Source organism: Cryptomeria japonica, chromosome 10 (assembly GCF_030272615.1).
Source record: "Cryptomeria japonica chromosome 10, Sugi_1.0, whole genome shotgun sequence".
Taxonomy (NCBI): domain Eukaryota; kingdom Viridiplantae; phylum Streptophyta; class Pinopsida; order Cupressales; family Cupressaceae; genus Cryptomeria; species Cryptomeria japonica.
This window is the reverse complement of record NC_081414.1, coordinates 610534700-610555739: the sequence shown is the minus strand read 5'-3', so window position 1 is coordinate 610555739 and position 21040 is coordinate 610534700. Positions and strand designations below refer to the sequence as shown.

General features: G+C 37.7%; 1 protein-coding gene across 11 annotated transcripts in view; it reads left to right on the top strand.

Moving 5' to 3' along the window:
* Positions 1-20514, top strand: part of LOC131064821 (guanylate kinase 2, chloroplastic/mitochondrial) — a 113784-nt gene extending 93270 nt beyond the window's left edge. For all 11 annotated transcript variants that reach the window (XM_057999102.2, XM_057999100.2, XM_057999099.2 and 8 more), the window contains one exon: positions 19892-20514. In XM_057999102.2, the coding sequence (XP_057855085.1) occupies positions 19892-20230 (339 nt within the window). In that variant the 3' untranslated portion in view covers positions 20231-20514. The remainder of the gene's footprint in view (positions 1-19891) is intronic.
* Positions 20515-21040: the final 526 nt, after the last annotated feature.

Below are 21040 nucleotides of genomic sequence, written 5' to 3'. Positions count from 1 at the left end.
GATGTTGTAATTAAGTAATGACGTTATGATACCCTAGGGAAGATTGTTTATATGTTCTAATTTAATTCCGCTTGTGCACTTCAGTTTTATGGGATCACGAATAACCTATGTATGTAGCGATTAACTGAAGGAAGGAAAATTAATTTAGTAGAGGGCAGATCAACTAAAGCAGAAATAATATGTAATAGTCCACCCTAGTTGGCCACTATTTTTTTTTTACCTTACTAACCTCAGGTATTTCATCAAACAGTTGACACCCTTCCTGATTATCTTTTCTACCATGTGAGTTGGCAAACAGTTAATATGCAATAGTCTACCCTAGTTGGCCACTATTTTTTTTTTTACCTTACTAACCTCAGGTATTTCATCAAACAGTTGACACCCTTCCTGATTATCTTCTCTACAATGTGAGTTGGCAAACAGTTAATATGCAAGCTTGGAGTTTTTTTATTTGATTTGTTTGGTCTAATGGTTTGTTTCACTTTGTAAGGTATTTCTTGCTCAAAATTTTGAGTGAAACATTCATGGACTATATAACTCAAATACCATAGCAAGCAACAAAATGTTCAATACTCATAATATATTTGTTCAGCAGGTAAGGGAGAATGATACAAAGCAAGCCTTAATAACTGAAAATCTAACCTGAGAATGATGTAATGAGGCTCTGACAAGAATAAATCAGTCTGCGATAAGTTGCAGCACTTAGAATAATTTAACAGCAGTTTCATAAACCAATCTGAAGCTTTCAGCAGCATACCAAATCTACCCAAGCCTTCATTATCCACCCAGAATTGCAAAATGTGAGTTGTTTCAGTCATGAACCGGTCTATAATTACATTGCAGCAGAACAACTGTAGCAGTAAACATGTAGAAATCGGCTCCCAAGTGTTGAAACAGGTCACAAGATTTTTCCCAAATGATTCGTGATAAATCAACACTTCAAAAAAAACCCAGAAACTGTATATTTCTTTGAACAGCAGTCAACTCCTAGCCTGAGTGATTAATATTGAATGGATAAGGCAGCAAAAAGACTTGCATTCAAATCAAAGAAGACTATCGCTTCAGGAGTGACCTAAGATCATTCACTGGCCCAAAAAATTATCAGCGCTGTAGGGCCTCAGAGTTGCTCCCATGATGATGCCAAACTCCTCCAAAACCTCCTCTTAGACGGCTCAGGATTAGACGCCTAAGATAGGGGAACATTTTTTAAATAATACCCATATTTTTTTCTGCTCCTGAAAATCTAAATCGATTCTTTTGATTATTTTCTCTTTATTTGATGGCTGCTCGACCAGGACGGCAACTTCTGAATCATAAACCCCAAAACAGCTCAGAATCACTCAATGAAAGCCCAATATTGCTCCTGAATGAAGCATTCTGACCATTATTCTGGTGAGATCTTTCACCCACGAAGACAATGCATCCTTCAAAATCTTCAACCTCGATAATCTGCAAAGGTTCCTCCAACCTGCTAAGCTCCTTCCTTTCTTTTCCTGTGCATACCTCCAAATACCCCTTCCAGAGCCAAAAAATTCCCATTTCATTCCCCCTGCCCACTGCTCGCCCTCGCCTGCACCAAACACAACAAACGCATTAAAAATTGATATGGTCTCCCATACCCACACCATACATAAGGAGGAATTATTATTATTTCTTTTATTTTTGATAGGGTCCACACATTGCAAGGGGGAAGGTAAATAATATCGAACTCTCCTTATGACTCCTTAAAAACATAATTCCCTTACAAAATAGCAACATTAATAAATATTAACATATTTCATTTATTTTGAATTTGTATGCCCCAAAAAGTTCAAAATAATTAATTAAATGCATTTAAATGTGACTTTAGAGTTTTTGCATTTAATTAATTAATTATTCCGAAATCCCCACACACCCCCCCTCCCCCTGCAAAACCATTTACTTTAGCCTACGGAGGACCAAAATTGGCTAACATCATTCGGCGGCTAAGGCCTAGTGAAGAGACATTGCATAACAAAAGGAAACCAATTCAATCAGCATTGATGCTCATAAGAGCAGACCAGTGCATAAGTTCGAATCAATTAATCATAAAGTAAGCTCGTCAAATAGCAAAGGGGATCAGAAAATTGGAATGAGAAAGTGTCTAATTTTTATATCTGTAGAGATCACATCAGATCATTTACAGTGGACTTGAATATTAATTGGTATGCAATAAGGTCATCAAAGGAGAAAAATAAGCATTCAATAAAAGCAAGGAATTAGTCTCATCATTATTAAATTAAGACAGCAGTCTATATATTGATCAAAGTATTTTGGGTCTACATCAAGGGTTAAGTTGGCGATTGTGCATTCCTAGACATAACTGTCCTCATCAAATTGTAATTCTAGGGTAAATTAGGTAAGATCCCATTTGGGGACATTGCAGTCGATCATCTATACATCTTGCCCAACCTGCATTTGTATAGGCTGTCAAGGTAAAATCATTAGTCCTTGGATACCATAAGGTATAATTCACAGTACCCTCCAGATACCTAAAGATTCTTGTTATAGCATTAACGTGAGATCTTTAGGAGTAAACTGAAATCTTGCAACCATATAGACTGCTTGCATTATATCAGGTCTTGATGCAGTAAGATACAATAAACTGCCTATCATAGACCTATACTTTGTCTGATTTGTATTAGGTGACTCGTCATTCTTACTCAATTTTCAACGAGTTACCATTGGAGTACTCACAGGTTTACAACTCTCCATTTGAAACTTATTGATCGTTTCTTTTGCATGCTTAGTCTAAGATAAAAATATACTTGTATCTAACTGTGAAACTTGTAATATAACAAAGACAAAAAGTTCTCCAATCATAGACATTTCAAACTCTATTTGCATTTGAGTAGCAAAATCTTTGCATATGTTGTCATCATTTCCACCAAAAACAATATTATCAACATAAATAACCAACTACAAAGACATGCTCATTTATTGTTTTGAAGTTTAAATTGCTACCATTATTACCTCTGTTGAACCCTTGCTTTAGTATTGATCTAGTCTGGAATACGAAGCCCTAGGTGCCCGTTCTAGACCATATAAGGCTTTCTTCAACCTATAAACATAGTCTTTTTTATCTGGAGATTGAAAACCTTTTGGCTGCTCTATATACACTTCCTCTTCCAAATTCCCATTTAGAAATTCTGACTTTACGTCCATTTGCCAAACTTTGAAATTCTTGTAAACTGAGAATGCTAGGAACATTTGAATGGCTTCCAATCAGGCTACAGGGGCAAATGTCTCTTCGAAATTAATGCCCTCAACTTGTGCATGCCCTTTGCAAACAAGCCTTGCCTTATTCCTAACAATTTTTCCATCCTCTTTTGCAAACAAGCCTCGCCTTATTCTTAACAATTTTTCCATCCTCATTAAGTTTGTTCCTAAACACCCATTTAGCACCAATTACATTTTTATTGGTAGGTCTAGGAACTAACTCCCATGTTTTATTTTTCTCAATTTGGCTCAAATCCTCTTCCATTGCTTTGATCCGACTCTAAGGAGATAATCTGCAATCTGCTCTTCTTCTTTCATTTTTAACTCTTCAAATTTTGTTTTGTATGTAACTTTGCTTGTTTCACTTTATCATCACCATAGATACTCTTCAATTTATCCTAGATGGCTTTAGCTGTTTGACAATGTATCACTTTAACAAACTCAGTGTTAGACAAATCACGAAGAATTGCATTTTTAGCCTTAGCATCATTTTCATACTTTCTCTTTTCAATAGGATCAGTTAAAGGAGTTGTAGGCATCGTATAATTTTTAACAATAGACATTTATACATCAAACCCCAACGAAGACAAGTACTCTCTATTCTAATACTACAAAAAGCATAATTAGTAATTTAGTACCATCAAATAAGGGGGCTTTATTTGAGGAGGATCCTTCTAAACAAGCCATGTATTCTTTAACCAAGATCTACCTATGCTGATTAAGCCTCTTCAAGTACTAGGCTTTGATACCAATTGTAGAATGCAATGCTACTAATGAGAGGGGGGAGTGAATCAGTAGTAAATTAAACTTTCAAGCCTTTAAACAATTAGATGTTCTGAATAAACTGAGCAACTTAAAATTAGAACTGAAAAGAATGCAACAAGAAGAGACCAATACACAAGAAATACGTGGAAAATCTAGAATGGGAAAAACCATGGTGAGAAATGCTACTAGGATCGATTGTCCTAAACCAGCCTCACAAAGCAATAGTGTATACAAAGCTTTAGGGCACAAATCCTCACCAAACTCCTTTTTAAAGATCACCAACTCTCACCAACATAAAATTTCCAGTCTGAGCACCGACTCAGCATCCTTAAGGCACCAAACTTAAGAATGTTACAACTAAATGAGTTCCTCACTTAAAATCTAAAACAATACAAAATTGGAAACATACATTGAAATTGTTACAAACTAAGCACCATAAAGTTTCAAATAAATGAATCAGTTTTATATTCAATCTGCAAATCAACTTTTGTATCCTGTCTGCAGTCTTGTAGAGCAACCTTGTTCATGTTGAAGTTATATAGCTGCAAGAGAGCCTTCCTCTTGCGTTGGTAATTTATTTCATATCCGATTTTATGCGTGGCTAGCTCCTTCGTAACCGTCCTTCCAGCATGGCAAGCGTGGCTTGTTCTTTTGTCTTCCTTCCTCTTGTTGTCGGTGAAGTTCATTGTTTTCTATTTGGATCGCTGTCGGTGTATGACCTGTCTTCTTCCGTTCGTACTTGTCTCTTCGTTTGTCTTCTTCATGAGTTATGGCGGATGTGTTACCGTTTTCTTTTGGCGCAGATGTCTTTTGTCTTCCCGCGACAGCTATACGTTTGGACGTTCCAAAAGATATGATGTTCGCTTCAGAATTATATTTATTCTTATTGATGCACTCTCAGATTCTACTACTGCGATATTTGTTTTGTATTGGGCAGGTTGCTAGAGTTTGATGGATAGTCGTTTGTGTGCTTCATCTCATTGTCATCGTGATACTTTTCAGTATTATTTTTATATCCGAATTCTGAGAATTTCAGTATTCATTGTTTTATGAAGAACAATTGATATGTGTAATCATTATGTTTTGAGAAGAGGAGTATATCAATAGTTATTATTTTGTCAAGGAGTTGTATCTTATAATAAAGTGATTTAGACTTGTGATAGTCAATTAAAGCTTTCAATATTTGTATTGATCATCCGAAGCTTTTCAATAAAGGAATTATTTTTGCGGGTTGGGTTTTTCACCCTCAAGTGGAGGGTTTTCCCAGGATAAGGTTTTGTGTTGTTGTGCTCTTGTTTTAGAATCTGTTCTCTGTTCTATTTCGTTTATTTTGGTTCATATTTAACATGGTATTAGAGCCAGGTTTAAGGAATCGATCCAGAACTAGAAGTATTAATTTTATTTTTTTTATCTCTTTCAGTTGTTTGTTTAAGCCTTTCACAATGGTGAATGGGGTGAAAGTAGAAGACAGACTAGATGGTTCTTCAAATTTCTCTTCCTGGAAATTTAGAATTCTGATTACTCTTGAAGAGAATGATCTTCTTGACTATATCAATTCAGATGTAGCAGAACCTTTTGTTGATGCCGAGAAAGTTCAATGGAGAAAGAACATGACCATGGCAAAGAAAATTTTGATTGATTCTGTTAAGGATCATCTGGTTCCTATTATTTCTAAGTTGGGTTCAGCCAAAGAAATGTTTCAGACTTTGAAGGACCTATACTTCATGAAATTTATAGAGTTAAAGGATCAGCTTAGTGCAATTGGAGAATCTTTTGCTGATAAAGACTTGGTGATGTTAGCCATGAATGGACTTTCCAACTCTTGGGAATCTTTCAATCAAGGTATTAGTGGAAGAAATGATCTACCCAAGTTTGATCGGTTGAGAGCTGATTGTATTCAAGAGGAATGCAGATTGGAGGCGAGAGGTATTGGGCGTAATCATCATGATATGGAAAATCAAGTCCTTGTTACTCATTCTTGTATGGAAAAAGGCAAAAGAAGAAAGAGGGATAGAGACAGAGAATCAGATCTTGTTTTAGAACCGAAAAAGGACTTATCCCTCATTCAATGTTAGGTGTGACAAATATGGTCACATTGCTCGAGATTGCAAATTTAGTTCTTCTCATCTAGCTTCTTCTGCAGAAATCAATATAGGGACACCTCAAGAGGAGCCAAGGTCTAGTGTAAATTCAGAAGGTTTCTTATTTTAAAATGACAATATGATATTTCAGCTTTAGAGGGAGTCTGACATTCCAGCTTCAGAGGGAGTCTGACATTCTAGCTTCAGAGGGAGTTTGACATTTCCAGAGCCTCATTGTCTTGAAGATTTTGTTAATGAGTTCTTCTCTACGAGAGAAGTTCGAGGTGAAATCCCTTGTTAATGAGTTATTCTCTGTGAGAGAAGTTCGAGGTGAAATCCCTTGTTAATGAGTTCTTCTTTTCGAGAGAAGTTCGAAGTGAAATCCCTTGTTAATGAGTTCTTCTCTGCAAGAGAAGTTCGAGGTGAAATCCCTTGTTCCACCCTCTAGGTGTAGCTATGGTGGATCCACCCTCTGGGAGTAGCCATGGTGGAAGTCATGCGTGTGACTCTATGACTTTATTTTCTGTTTTCTGATTCACCCTCTAGAAGTAGCTATGGTGAATATTGTTATGCTGAGATAACATTTTTATTTGAGAAAATCTGTGATGAGTTTTTGTTGACATCTTCTGGGTTGCAGTTATGTGTACTTGTCATGTGATGACATATTGAAGATCTCTCTCTTGCTAAGAGGGAGTGTTGAAGTTATATGGCTGCGAGAGAGCCTTCCTCTTGCATTGGTAATTTATTTCATATCCGATTTTATGTGTGGCTAGCTCCTTCGTAACTGTCATTCCAGCATGGCAAGCGTGGCTTGTTCTTTCGTCTTCCTTCCTCTTGTTGTCGGTGAAGTTCATTGTTTTCTATCTGGATCGCTGTTGGTGTATGACCTGTCTTCTTCCATTCGTATTCGTCTCTTCGTTTGTCTTCTTCATGAGTTATGGCGGATGTGTTACCATTTTCTTTTGGCGCAGATGTCTTTTGTCTCCTGCGACAGCTATACATTTGGATTCCAAAAGATATGATGTTCGCTTCAGAATTATATTTATTCTTATTGATGCACTCTCAGATTCTACTACTGCGATATTTGTTTTGTATTGGGCAGGTTGCCAGAGTTTGATGGATAGTCGTTTGTGTGCTTCATCTCATTGTCATCGTGATACTTTTCAGTATTATTTTTATATCCGAATTCTGAGAATTTCAGTATTCATTGTTTTATGAAGAACAATTGATATGTGTAATCATTATGTTTTGAGAAGAGGAGTATATCAATAGTTATTATTTTGTCAAGGAGTTGTATCTTATAAGAAAGCAATTCAGACTTGTGATAGTCAATTGAAGCTTTCAATATTTGCATTGATCATCTGAAGTTTTTCAATAAAGGAATTATTTTTGCGGGCTGGGTTTTTCACCCTCAAGTGGAGGGTTTTCCCAGGATAAGGTTTTGTGTTGTTGTGCTCTTGTTTTAGAATCTGTTCTTTGTTCTATTTCTTTTATTCGGGTTCATATTTAACAGTTCACACCAACTTAACACAACTTAATTAAGCAAGGTATGGCATATGTATCACTGCTGATCTTGTTTACAATCTGAATCAATTAAATAACATATACTTGCAGCACTTGTTTTGATATGTGAGAACAAATAAATTGAATAAATACTGTATACCTAAATCCTCCTTTGAAAATTGCATACTTCTAGCACCTTGCATTTGATCTGATTCTCAACAGCAGTACATATTCATTCCACACAGAATTTGATTACAGAGTCTTCTCCATAAGTTTAAGCATTCTGAATTATAACTCTCTGTAATTAGGTTACTGATTTCTCTTCATAACTCTCTGAGTATTGTAAGCAACAACACTTTCTTCTGTCTTTCTAACCACATCTATTCCTTCGTATGCTTTTCTAAATAGAGTCTCTTTTTCATCAAATAAGTAGGTGTAAGACAGCTAGAAACTGTTTGAAGCAATTGCAACTACCTTCAGTTACAACTGAAGGGTAGTTGGTTGGCAGTTCCAACCGATCCTTTAACAACAATGATTAATCTCCAAGCTTTGATCTCAGAAATAGAATGTATTTACATTATTTTGAGATCAAATACAAATAGGATTTGTTATTAAGAAACAAGTACAACCGATCATACAGTTATACACAGTTATAACTATACTTAACTGAATATCAGAAACATAACACCAATATCTATTATATAGATTAATGATCCATGAACCATGTGAAACCTGTGAAACTTGTGATTCAGTCATTGCCAACTTCCGATATAATAACACTGCTGTAATACAGTTCCGTTATAATGATTGCATAACCCAAGAAAATGCAGATCAAATCTGTATGCAATATAGACAGGTTAAACGAAGAAAGAAGATTGGTTCTCAGACATAACTGTAAGTATTTGTTTGGTCTTTAATTCAATGTGAGTCGGTCTGATATGCATGTTTAATATTGACATCAATGACAAATTGTCTAACAAAGGGGTGAAGAAAAATCATATTAACGCCTCCGAATCAACAGACTATCCTTCACATGGCTTCTAGTAGCAATCTCTTGTTTTGCTTGCAACCAGTTTCAGCAACAATATATTAATATCATTGAAGATGTACTTTATAGGGATCCAACTTATAAAGATATGCCAATTCTCTTTATAAGAGGGGATACAACCCACAATCCTACAAAAGACAGCACACCACTCCCCTCACTTGCAACAATTGTAAGGTCTCTGTCAGTGTCTTCTTTGCCCTTAGTGGCTTAGCCTTAATCCCCCACTTTTGAGTGGATTGACAGACCTGGGAAACAGAATGCTTCTGACTTCTAGAGTGGCTGTGAAGACCATACTCATTCAGTTAGCTGATATGATGCGATTCTATGCTACTGTGGCTTGTGGTTTTGCTATGATACTTCATCATGTAGCCTTGTTTCCCGTCTATCTATATTGATGCAAAAAGGCTCTCACACAGTTAACATCCAGAAGCACTCGTGATCGCTAATATGGACTCTGAAAATATTATGTCTCTTACCTATATGCTGTTTTCTTTTTAGATGTCTTCTCTTCTGCTTGCTGTCTCCACAGAATTTTTCTGTGTTTTGATTTCTTGTTTCCAAGGTCAAGGATTGCTTCTGTTCTCTCCATGTGGGGGAACATTAGTGGAAGGTTTTCTAACATTTTTGTTTTTCATTATTATAAATGTTTGTCTTATTTTAAAAGGAGAGAGAGAGCTTGCAAGGATTTTCATTGAATTTTCTGATGATTCCAACTTTTAAAAACATTAACACCCCATCCTAACAATAAATCATAAATTCCAAGATAGTTAATAGTAGGGTCATAATATGATAGATGACTGGTTTGGAACTACGTTACTGAATCGGCAGGAAAAACCTGCATTTCTGGGTATGATACGTCCCAGAATATGATTTGGTTGCGATTCAATTGTGGAAATGAGTAGGGTTTGATTTTCAGTGGTCAGAATTGCATGGAATCATTCAAGGGTGTACTCAGGCGATTCTAGGGTTTGCGCAGCATTTAATGATCGATTCAGTGGTGGACAAATCATCCAAAACCTTAAATGGCAATCCCAAAACTCTACATGATAGTCCTAAAACCCTAAAGTTTAAATGACAGTCATATAATAGGTTTTGAGTGTTTAACTGCTTGTAGCAACAGCAAACAGGGATTTCGTGTGTGATAAGGTATTGCAGGATCAGCAAACAGACATTCTGAATTTCGTGTGAAAAGCAACAACAGATACAAGATGCAGATATAACAGAACCTGACTATATATAATTTAAAGTCTTAATACGTATCGTACATTACTTATATTTTCTTCAGTATGGATTTGAAAGAGGTAATGAAAGAATAATTAATATTTAATTACTAATCATAATGAATTTAATATACTGTTAGGATATAATTCTAAACGTCAAACGGTCAGATGGCTCTGCGAATAGGCAATGGATGGCTAGGGTTTCGAAGATTTCCGGAGGGTAGGGGGATGCAGAGACCCCAAAGATATGGGAGCAGTTTTCAGCAAAGAGCTTGGCACTCTCCGGCTAGGGTTTGGGAGGATTCTTCTCTTAGAGTTTCTAAGAGAACCCCAGAAAGATTTCATCAGAAGATGGCACAAGGAGGTACAAAATCCAAAACCCTTTAAGTAGATTGAGAAGAAATTTTGGCGGGCAAAAGAAAATGATACTTCCAAACAGGTGAGTGAATTGACCCCGACCTGCTCTATATCAGTTCATATAGAAAATGATGAATGGAAAGAGGCAGTAAATTCTATGTATGAAAAAGCTTTTTTTATGAAGTGGGCTGGTGAATGGCCGACATATATTAGAATAAGGAAGTGGTGTAATGAACATTGGAGCAAAGATTTCACTATCAACACACTTCCAAATGGATTCTATTTATCTCATTATCTGTAGTATGGCGGAGGAGAAGCAAAAGATTCTTAACGGTGGACCTTACATAATGGGGGGTATGGGTTTCTTTATTAAGGATTGGATTCCAAACTTCAACCCCCTTACGGCAAATATGGAGGAGATTCCAGTTTGGATTAGGCTGTATAATTTGCCAAGTGAATATAAGCACCCAGAAACCCTAAGACTTATTGGTAACAAGATTGGACGCTTTATTAGTGCAGAGGATGCGGTGGAAAAGAAAGACTTCAGCATGTACACCAGAATCTGTGTGTATTGGCGGCCATTACCTTGATTCCACAGGAAATTGATCTGATCTCCCAACAGGGGATCTGGAAACAAAAGATTGAGCTTGAAGAAGTAGTTGAGAATTGTAAGCTTTGTAAAAGTTCCCGGCATTTGACAGAGGATTGTATTGTTTCTGAAAAAGGGAAAGGGCTTACAGCAGATAGGGTTCAAGAAAAGCTTCAGATTTTATTGAATCAAGAAATGGAATGTGGGGATGGATCAAATGTGCGAAACTATGATCCTAGGGAGTGGGTCGATGCCATTGATGCTATAATGGAACTGGAGGTTGGTTGCAATTCCTTACAAGGGAGAAATGAGACCAGGATGGCTTCAGTTGATATAGCTTATGAAGGAGATCAAGGTGTTAATCAGCTAAACTACAATTCGACAAATGGTTTTGAAACTGGTGGGACGAATGTTACCGTTGGAGTTCATCACATTTCCTTTAACTACCCGGATGAATTTGAAAACTGAAGATCTGGTGTTGAGACTCTGGAAGAACTAAAGGTTGCAGTGAGAGATAAGGCAGAAGGGGAGAAGTTTAACTCAAGCTTTGAGTTGGGACTCACTGATCAAGATCAGATTCAAGCCGGGTCCCAATCCCCAGAGACTGTAAGAGAAGAAGCTGAGGCAGATAAAGACAATGAGGAGGTTATCTTCAAGGATATCCAAATATCTCCCATTCAGAACTTGGAGAGTTCCTTTGAGGCGGAACAAGGTAATGGTGAGTCTTCTGACGATTCAGAGGAGTCGGATACTCTGGATTTTGATAAGGGGGAAGAGGAATCTTTTGGGTTAAATGAACTTATTGGCATTAAGGAGAAGCGATGCCTTGGACAGACTTCTACCCTCTCATCTAAGGTAAAGAATAGCAAGAAAAAGAGAGGGCCCAAAATCTGCTAGGGAAAAGCTAGAGATGGCAAGTTGTGCCAAAGGGCAAAGCAAACTGAGATCGGGAAGAGGATATGCCTCTTCTCGGGGCCAATGAAGGTCCTTTCATGGAATGTCGGGGGCTGCAATGCCCCTGACAAAATTCGTTTGATCAAGAGATGTCTTGATCAAACTCGACCAGATATTTGTTTACTACAGGAAACTAAATTGGATGATGAGGATTTTGACTCTTTTTTCAAAAAGTTTTTTAGATGGAAAGGACATTTAATGGCTGCAATTGGGGCTTCTAGAGGTTTAGGGATTCTATGGAATGAGAACACTATTGAGATAAACATGGTGCACCAGGATGTTAATTGGCTTTGTGCTAGGGTTTTCTCAAAATCTTTAACTGCTCCCTTTTTATTATCAATGCGTATGGGCCTTCTAGTACTGAAGGGAAAAGGCTCCTGTGGCGGCAATTGGGGGGGAGATTAGCAGAGGATAAGGATAGTGTATTCATAATTGGGGGTGATTTTAATGCTATTCTCCATCCTTCAGATAAGAAAGGGGGTCTTGGATGGGCTAGACAATCTCAAAAGGACTTTAATGAATTTGTGGTTGAAAATGGATTAATGGAAATTGTTTTCAAGCGAGGTGATTTCACGTGGACCAATAGGCGTGCGGGGTTTCTGAATATTGCTGAGAAGCTTGATCACTTCTTCATTTGTGGAGAGTGGGCGAAAGGAAATTGGGTTACGGAGACAGAGATTCTCCCCATTACTGGCTCTGATCACTATCCTATCAGCATGATTGTCCAGGAGGATAAAGTCCCGATTAGGTGTCCATTCAAGTTCGAGAAGATGTGGATGAAACACGAAGGTTTGCGGGATCTAATTGCTCAATGGTGGTCTCAACCCCACTCTTGGTCTGGTTCTTAGGCTTTCATTTTCTTTAAAAGGTTACACGATATCAAGGAAAATTTGAAGAGATGGAATAGGGAAGTTTTCAAGAATATTTTCTTGGAAAGAGACAGTGGAATCGCATTTGGAAAATCTTCATTCCAAAATTATTGGAAATGGTATGTCTGAAATGGAATTTGAGGAGGAGAAGATGCTTAAGAAAAAGTATGCTGAAATTTTAGCTAAGAAACATATTGGAGACAAAAGTCAAGGGAACTATGGTTGAAAGAGGGGGATCGAAATACAATTTTTTTTCATAATTCAGTTAAAGCGAGGTGATTCCTTAACAAAAAAAATTCTATAACAGGTCAAGGTCGCAAGATCTTGGAAGATCCGGAGGAGATCAACAAGGGAGCTATTGAGTAGTTTTCTAATTTCCTCAAAGGGACGGATATTCAAGATGGTGATATGGAGGAGGTTTTGTCGGTTATCCCTAATTATATTACGGCAAGTCAAAACATTATGCTTATGGATGCGGTCTCTTTGGAGGAAGTCAAAGCAGCTCTCTTTTCAATTGGGGGGGGGGAGGCTCCTGGGCCTGATGGCTTCCTGGCTATATTTTTTCAAAAATATTGGGACATTTTTGTTATGGACATTCGGGACGTGGTGGAGGAATCCAGGATGGGGAAGTATATGTTGAAGGACCTTAATAACACTTTTATTGCCCTCATTCCCAAAAAAGAGAAAATTTGTTCTTTTGATGACTTTAGACCGATTTCACTATGTAATACTATTTATAAGATCATCTCTAAAGTTATGGCCAATAGGTTCAAAAGGATTTTGCCATTGATCATCTCTAAAGAACAAAGTGGGTTTTCTCCTCAGAGATCAATTGTGGAAGGAATTATTGTTGCTCATGAAGCTATTCACTCCATTCGGTGTGCTCGCACGGACTGTATGATGGTTAAACTCGATATCAAGAAAGCATATGATGAGGTAAATAGAATATTTCTTTTGAAGGTGTTATCAGCTTTTGGTTTTTGTAATGACTGGGTTAAATGGGTTTAAAGTTGCATTAACACTCCTAGGTTTTTCAATTTTGGTTAATGGGAGCCCTCAAGGTTTTTTTGAGTCTGGTAAAGGGCTAAGACAAGGTGACCCCTTATCACCTTTCCTGTTTATTACTATGGCGGAGGTTCTTAGCCGTTTGATTAGAGATAGAAAAAGGGAAGGTGTTTGGAGAGGTGTAAGGGTTGCTAGGGGTTTGGATCTAGTATCACATCTTCAATTTGCGGATGACACTCTACTAATGGGGGAATCATCCTTCCGAGAAGCTAGAGTCATGAGAGCAACTTTAGGTCTTTATAGAAGGGCTTCGGGGCAATGTGTTAATTGGAGAAAATCAGAAATTTTTTTCTTTAACACCCTGATTTAGAAGTAGGTGGAAATTGGGAGAATCCTCGACATGAAGTCGGGCCTTCTTCCTAGTAAATACTTGGGGACCCCCTTATTTGGTGGGGCTTGTAAATCTAGCCTTTGGAAGGATTTAGTAGATGTTTGCCTGAAAAGGGTGGATGGTTGGAAGAGCCGTTGGCTATCCTCTGCTAGGCGGATTTTAATGCTTAAATTAGTGATATCGGCCATCCCAATTTTTTCTATGATGTGTTTGAAGATTCCCTCCAAGGTAGTTAAGGTTAACAGTCAGAAGATGAGGAATTCTTCTGGAACGGGGCTAGAGAGTAGGATAAGATTCCTCTTTTAGCTTGGGATTGCATTTGTAGAGCTAAAGGAGAAGGTGGTGCAGGACTTTGGGACTGACAGCCAATGAATGAAGCCATGGGGGCTAAGTTGGTTTGGAGCATCTATTCAAATCCGGATCAGTTATTGGTGAAGATATTGAAGGCCAAATATCTTGATTCAAATGATAATTAGAGGATCTTTACGATCAGAAATCCAATGAAGGGGTTTGCAATTTGGAATTTTATTCTTTCCTGTCGAAGTGTCATTACGAACCATACCTCGTGGAAAATAGGAGATGGAGCAAAGGCCAAGTTCTAGGATGATTCATGGGATGGTCTGGAGACGTTAGGAAATCGGGAGGACTTGATTGACTTGAAATTAATCTTCAATCAGAGATGGGGGTGTAGAGTGCAAGACTATGTGGAAATGGGGCAGGGACTTTTAGGTCAGGAATGGAGGTGGAATTCCTTGGATGGGATAAATCTTATACTAGATCAAAGAGAAAGAATATTGACAATATTCAATAGTAGGAGAATCATGATATCTTCAAAAACGGATAAGGTGGTATGGTGCAGTTCAAAGAGTGGTGTTTATTCTGTCAAGCCAGGATATCAGATTTTGGCTGACAGTGGAGTTAATGAAGACTGGCCGTTGAGGTTGTGCTGGGGTAATGCTTGCCTTCCCAAAGCGAGCGCCTTTGCCTGGCTTGCTTTTAGGGGAAGGATTTTGACAGGAGAACGGAGGAAAAGGTTGGGTTTTGTAGGGCCTACAAAATGTGTGTTGTGCAATAAGAATGAGGAGATTGTGGACCACTTATTACCAAGTTGTGATGTTGATCAAGAGTGTTGGTCAATGATCCAAACTAAGCTGGGGTGGCATGGTCCTCTTCCTGACAACATAAGGCAGCTTCTCTTGGGGTGGCCCAAGATGAATAATTCATCACTTTTGTCCTGTATCTGGGATATATGCCCTTCTTCGATGATGTGGGAGATTTGGAAGGAACGTAATAGGCGAATTTTTCAGGACAAACAAGAGCCGGTGGAAAGATTGTGTTTTTTGGATCAATCACCTTATTGAGGAGGTTTCAAGTGTGGTAGTCTCTCAGAAGCTACTTCCTAATGTGATTATGTCAAATTTTGATGTGAAAATTCTAAGGGCTTGGCCAGGTATCAAATTGAGGCCTGTGAATGGGCTTAGTCGGGTGGATCCGAGTCTTGATTGTAGGGCAAAAGTTGAATGGTGTAAACTGGAAGAAGGATGGGTTAAAATAAATTTCGACGATGCCTCCAAAGGCAATCCGGGGCCATCAGGGATTGGATTTGTGGCTCGGAATTGGAAGGGTAATATTCTAGCTTTTGGAGCTCGGAGAATTGATAATGGGTCTAATAATATTGCGGAAGGAATGACAACTTTAATGGCAATTCGCTTCGCTAAATCCTTGGGCTTTTCCAAAATTCATATTGAAGGGGATTTGTTTATAATTGTAAATGCTATTATTGCAGGTGATTGTCAGGCATGGCACTTGAGTAAATTAATACATGTTATTAGGGATGAGTTGGCTGATTTCCAAGGTTTCAAAGTGGGTCATGTTCGTAGGTCAGCAAATGACGTGGCTGACACTATCAAAATGGGCGGTTGGCTTCAACGAAATTGGAGAAGCTCGTGTGGAGGATTTTTGTACCGTTTTTATCGAGGAGTTCTGAATTGGCACTCTGTTTCATTATGAAGCGTTTATGATTTGGCAGGGAATGTGTTTGTGTGTGATGAGACGGCATGTGGGATGTGTGATGGCATTCATTCCCTTTCATCCTTTGACATCAATTTGAGGTGGTTGGCGAGAATGGAGGCTAACTTCCCTCTTTACATTGACAAGCTGCATGCTGCTTTTTTCGGCCTGGTTTCTTCACTTCGCATGAAACGATTGTTCAAGGTGAAGGATGACGAATTCATCCAAATCATGGAATCGCTGTTCGGGGAGGTGTTTTTGGAGACGAAACATAGGTTTCGCTCGAACATGGATGTGGTAACTATGATGGTGGCACGGGGATTAGAATTGGGTGACTCCCCGGAAAATGTGGAATGGGTTGTGCGGGCTATCTTGGATGATGAGTGGTTGGTGGGTCTCAATTCAATTCTTGAATGGGCCATTCTAGGGGCTAGGTTTGATTTTAGTGAGTGCTTTGCTGATCAAAGGATGGCAAACCTTCATGAGTTGGTTCCCTTTATGCGGTGGCCAATGGGTTTCAATCAAGTTGAACAAAGGGCGGAGGCGGTGCTTGCGTGGGATTCCTTGAAGAATCTATTGCGACAGAGGCTGGCCGCGGGTGGTGGTGTTTTGGTTCCAATGGCAAATGCTGGTGGTAGGGATGCAAATGCTGGTCATGGCCGAGCTAGGCGCTGACGTGGACGAGCACGTAGGCATTAGCGGCTTGTGGTTGCGGGAGGTGGTGGTGTGCTCCTGCTTCGGCTCCCTACAGTCAAGAAGGCAAATTTTCCTCTTTTTTGGGTACAAGGATACGTCTTCGATATGGTAGTTTTTTGTTTTTCTCTGTGAATAGGGGATTTCCTTGTTAATGTGTATAAAGTTTAGATTGATATACAGCTAGGGTCTGGATTTTTGCAAATGGCTGTGGATTTCTCCATTTTTGAGTGGAAATCGTTTCACTGGGATGTATGGACGTTTAGTCTGGTCTCTGTAATTACTGCGGGCAGTGGATAGTAAGGTTATTTTTTGAAAGGGGGTTACATTTAGATTTTTGGTCTGCCGCTGAGAATGGTAGTACGGCGTTTTTGACGGTCATGGGGGTGTGGTGCAATGTCTGGTTTTTTTGGAATCTGGTTTCTCTCCACAGAGCGATGGGTGTAATGATGCTGCTGTAATAGCCTACTTTTTTAATAATAAATAAAATAGCAATTTACCGATCAAAAAAAAATATACTGTTAGGATGTATATTATTTTTATCATGATGTAAATTTAATATTGATCAATATCATAACATATTTTTATCATACTATTAAATTTATAACTGTATTTTAATATAAATTAGTATAAATTTTATGATAAATATGAAATTAATAAACAGTACAAATTAAATAAAACAATATATATTTATGCTTTTAATATATTTTTTGTATGAATGTACTTAGATTGTTCCCAACCTTCAATATTGTTGCCGTATCAGCATACAGTACCCATATACCTATACCCGATTTAATTCTGATTTGGTAACAGGTTTGGAATATACATCCATCCCCTCCCGCTGTCCTCTTTACCATTACCCACTGGCTGCAGCCATGTGTGCTCCCAGCAGTGGCATACGAGGCTGTTGAGGGTGTGCAGGAAGCAAGAGTAAAACCCCCTATTGGTTTCTCCTCATTAAGGACCACAGGTTGAAAGCTACATTCATGTGAGAGCAGCTGGCTGTTCATACATCTTCCTGAGGTCTCCCAGCACAGCACCATCTAAGAATACCTTTTGGATCTGAGCACAAGCACTACAATCCCATTGAGCATGATTACTTAAAACTTACCCACAAAGGAATCAGCTTCTTTTAGTAAAGTTTCCACGTGGTGACCTTTGAACTGCAAAAATGCTCTTTTTTATGATAAAACCAACAATTCTTTCTTGCAACAAATTCCATGGTGAAGACAATGGGATGGAACTACAATCAGAGCCTTCAAATAATTAAAAGTTAAAACTCCTCTTGCATCTGTGCCTCCATCTATGAAATCCCAAATTTGGATCTGGTTATCATTTATGTGTAAAGCCTACATATTCTCTACTTCATAATACCACACTGTCACATCAAATGGTGGTAGAGAAGCAACGTTAAGAGGAAGGAGATAAATATTGGATGAAAGCAGTAATATCCTTACTGGAGGCCACTTTTCATTAGAACCCACATACCACTTCTATTTCCTGACATGTTCTGCAATCAAACCACATCGCACATAAGGTGCACAAAAGATTAAAAGCCTAAGTTTAAGGTGCCTCCATAATTATATTGCCTATGCAGAGACATCTGGAGATAAATGCCCAAAATCATGCTTGTGGGAGGACAAAGTAGGTGAAGGCTACATGCCACACAGCCCTTGCCTCATTATAAACACTTGCATGTATATTATAATTGACAGGCCCCAAGCTTCATGCTAGTTTTTTGTTTTGTTATATCGTTATTCTTTTTGGACTTAATAAATAATTTATTATGTATAGAGAGAGCGTTTTGGATTTGATTACTTGAATCTTTCCATCTAAAGGTTTCCTTTAGCTAAGCTACTCAATCACCTTAGTGCTCTCATTATCTATGGTATTTTTAATTTTATGTAGATTCAATCTTTGAAGTATCGTAATTTGTAACTGTTAACATAATGGGTAAGAAAATATTGTAGGAAATGAAGCATACCATTGGCTTCCAGGAAGAAATAAAATAAAATTAAGATTAGCCTTTCCTAGGTTATTTCAACTTTAGCAAGGAATGATATTAAAATTGTGAAAGCATTTAACACAATTAAGCTTTAAATATTTAATTGAATTATCAGCATGATGCATTTTTATGGTTTTCAAAGCAATTCTGAGACGATGCTTTTTTAATCAAATAAATGATACCATAATTTTATTTGCTTTAGTAGGCTTGTAGATCCTATTGATGAAGTTTTCTACCCCCGGTTGCTGTCGGAATGCATTGATGCTTATAAGCTTGCTCTCAACCTTGTTTTCTCCTTAGTCTCATGCTCCATTTATCTCTTCTATTCCACTTACCTATTTTCAACTACAATGGCTATGGGATCTAGCATTTGGACAAGGGACTTTTTAGAGTCTTTACGCCTCTGTGTGAGTTAGAAAACTCGAGGCAACTTTTTATAGCATACCATGTAGGCTAACTTTCCACCATATGTGATTTTGATTTTTGGGTCTGAAGGGAATATTTTCAGCTTGTCTTTGTTTTAGATGTTTGGTGACCCCTTTCTTTCTTCAGGGTTGAAGAGTTGAAAAAGTGTCTTGAATTTCTTATGAAAGTTATTTTCCCTTCAGCTCTTCAATGAAAGGAAAAAGAGCCCTTAAAGGGCCCTGAAGTTTAGAAATGCAGAGCCTGAATGCAAGTCCAATTGTTATTGCCATGGAAATTGTTAGCTGATATCTGTGTACAAATGATTGCAAATAAATAGCATCTTGCATACATAGTCATGTAGTTTCCACAGTCCATGGAGATGTATAACAGATTTTCTGGCTTAAACTCTGTGCAATTTCTTTATCATCAATGTTTCGGATCATACTACATGATCCATCATCAGGATGAAACATAGAGAGCAGAGATGATGTATGGAGAACAGTGTAGATGATATCTGTGCTCTCTATGTTTCATCCTGATGATGGATCATATAGTATGATCCGAAACGTTGATGAAAAAATTACAGAGTTTAAGCCAGAAAATCTGTTTTACATTTGCATACTTGTTCTGGACTTAAGATACAAGTTTACTGTAATTTTGCAGATTGCATCATTGGTACCTTGCATATAATACAACTTTTGATTAAGGCCATTTGTGTGTATCCTGAGGTACTGTGTCCTTGCAACTTTTTTGTTGCAGATACGAGATTTCATGTCCATGGGAAATGATATTGTTCTAAGAGTGGATGTACAAGGAGCAGCTACATTGAGATCAATTCTTGGTAATGGTGCTGTGTACATATTTCTTGTTGCAGAAAGTGAGGTATCTCTTGTCAAGAGACTTATTGACAGGAAGACAGAAACAATGGAAAAACTTATAGTACGCATTTCTACTTCCAGAGAGGAGGTTAACCGTATGACAGAATTTGATTATGTAGTAGTGAATGCAGAAGGGCAGCTTGAAAAAACAGTAAATCTTATTCTTTCCATCATTGATGCTGAAAAGGCTAAAGTACACCAGAGAATGGTTGAGATATAGTATTAATTTGCCTGTCATTATCTGTATAAAGCAGACAATTTGCAGTTGACAAGGTACTTTAACCATCATTCAATTAAACCTACAGTTTTGATTCCATTTGCATCTTGAAGATTGAGATAATTTGGAAATAGCAAAAAATAGAAAAGCCAATTTGTTAGCATAATAGCATTTACCTTTGGAGTAAAGCGGCATATTTTCTATAAATCGCTTTCTATCCGCATTTTGAAATATGTGTGTAAATTACCTTTTGTTAGAGAGTAATATATTCAATCAACATTGCCCACCGTGATCATGTTAAGGGATTCTCACTTCTTTCCGTCGTGGCTTTCTAAAGAGAGATCTATTTTTCTTTAGAGTTCTTCATTATACTGCTAGAATTTTAATCATATGGCTTTTAATTTAGTCAAAAGGGTATGGTGGTAATTATGTTTCATCTCTTCGAGGAGGGCCTTGTAAGAAAATAGATTAAATTAATTTTTGTGTGATCTTTTGGATGCATAATAATATTTTTTGTGTTGAATCTAATGCACAAAATTTATGACATAATTGTGTCAAAAGATGCTGAAATTTGAACAGAGTGACAGTATAGAAAAGGAAATCTTGACTAAGCAAAGACAGCAAGTTCTGCTGGTTAGTACAACGTATTAACAATTGTATTAGCTATAAGCTCATTTAAATGAGACATGCTCATAATATTAATGTGAATGAAGCTATTCATGCAGTTTCACAGATATAATACTTATACTAGCTGAAGTTGGCCATGAGACAATAGCACCCAATGTCAATCTGTTAGAGTAGAAAGTATTAAAA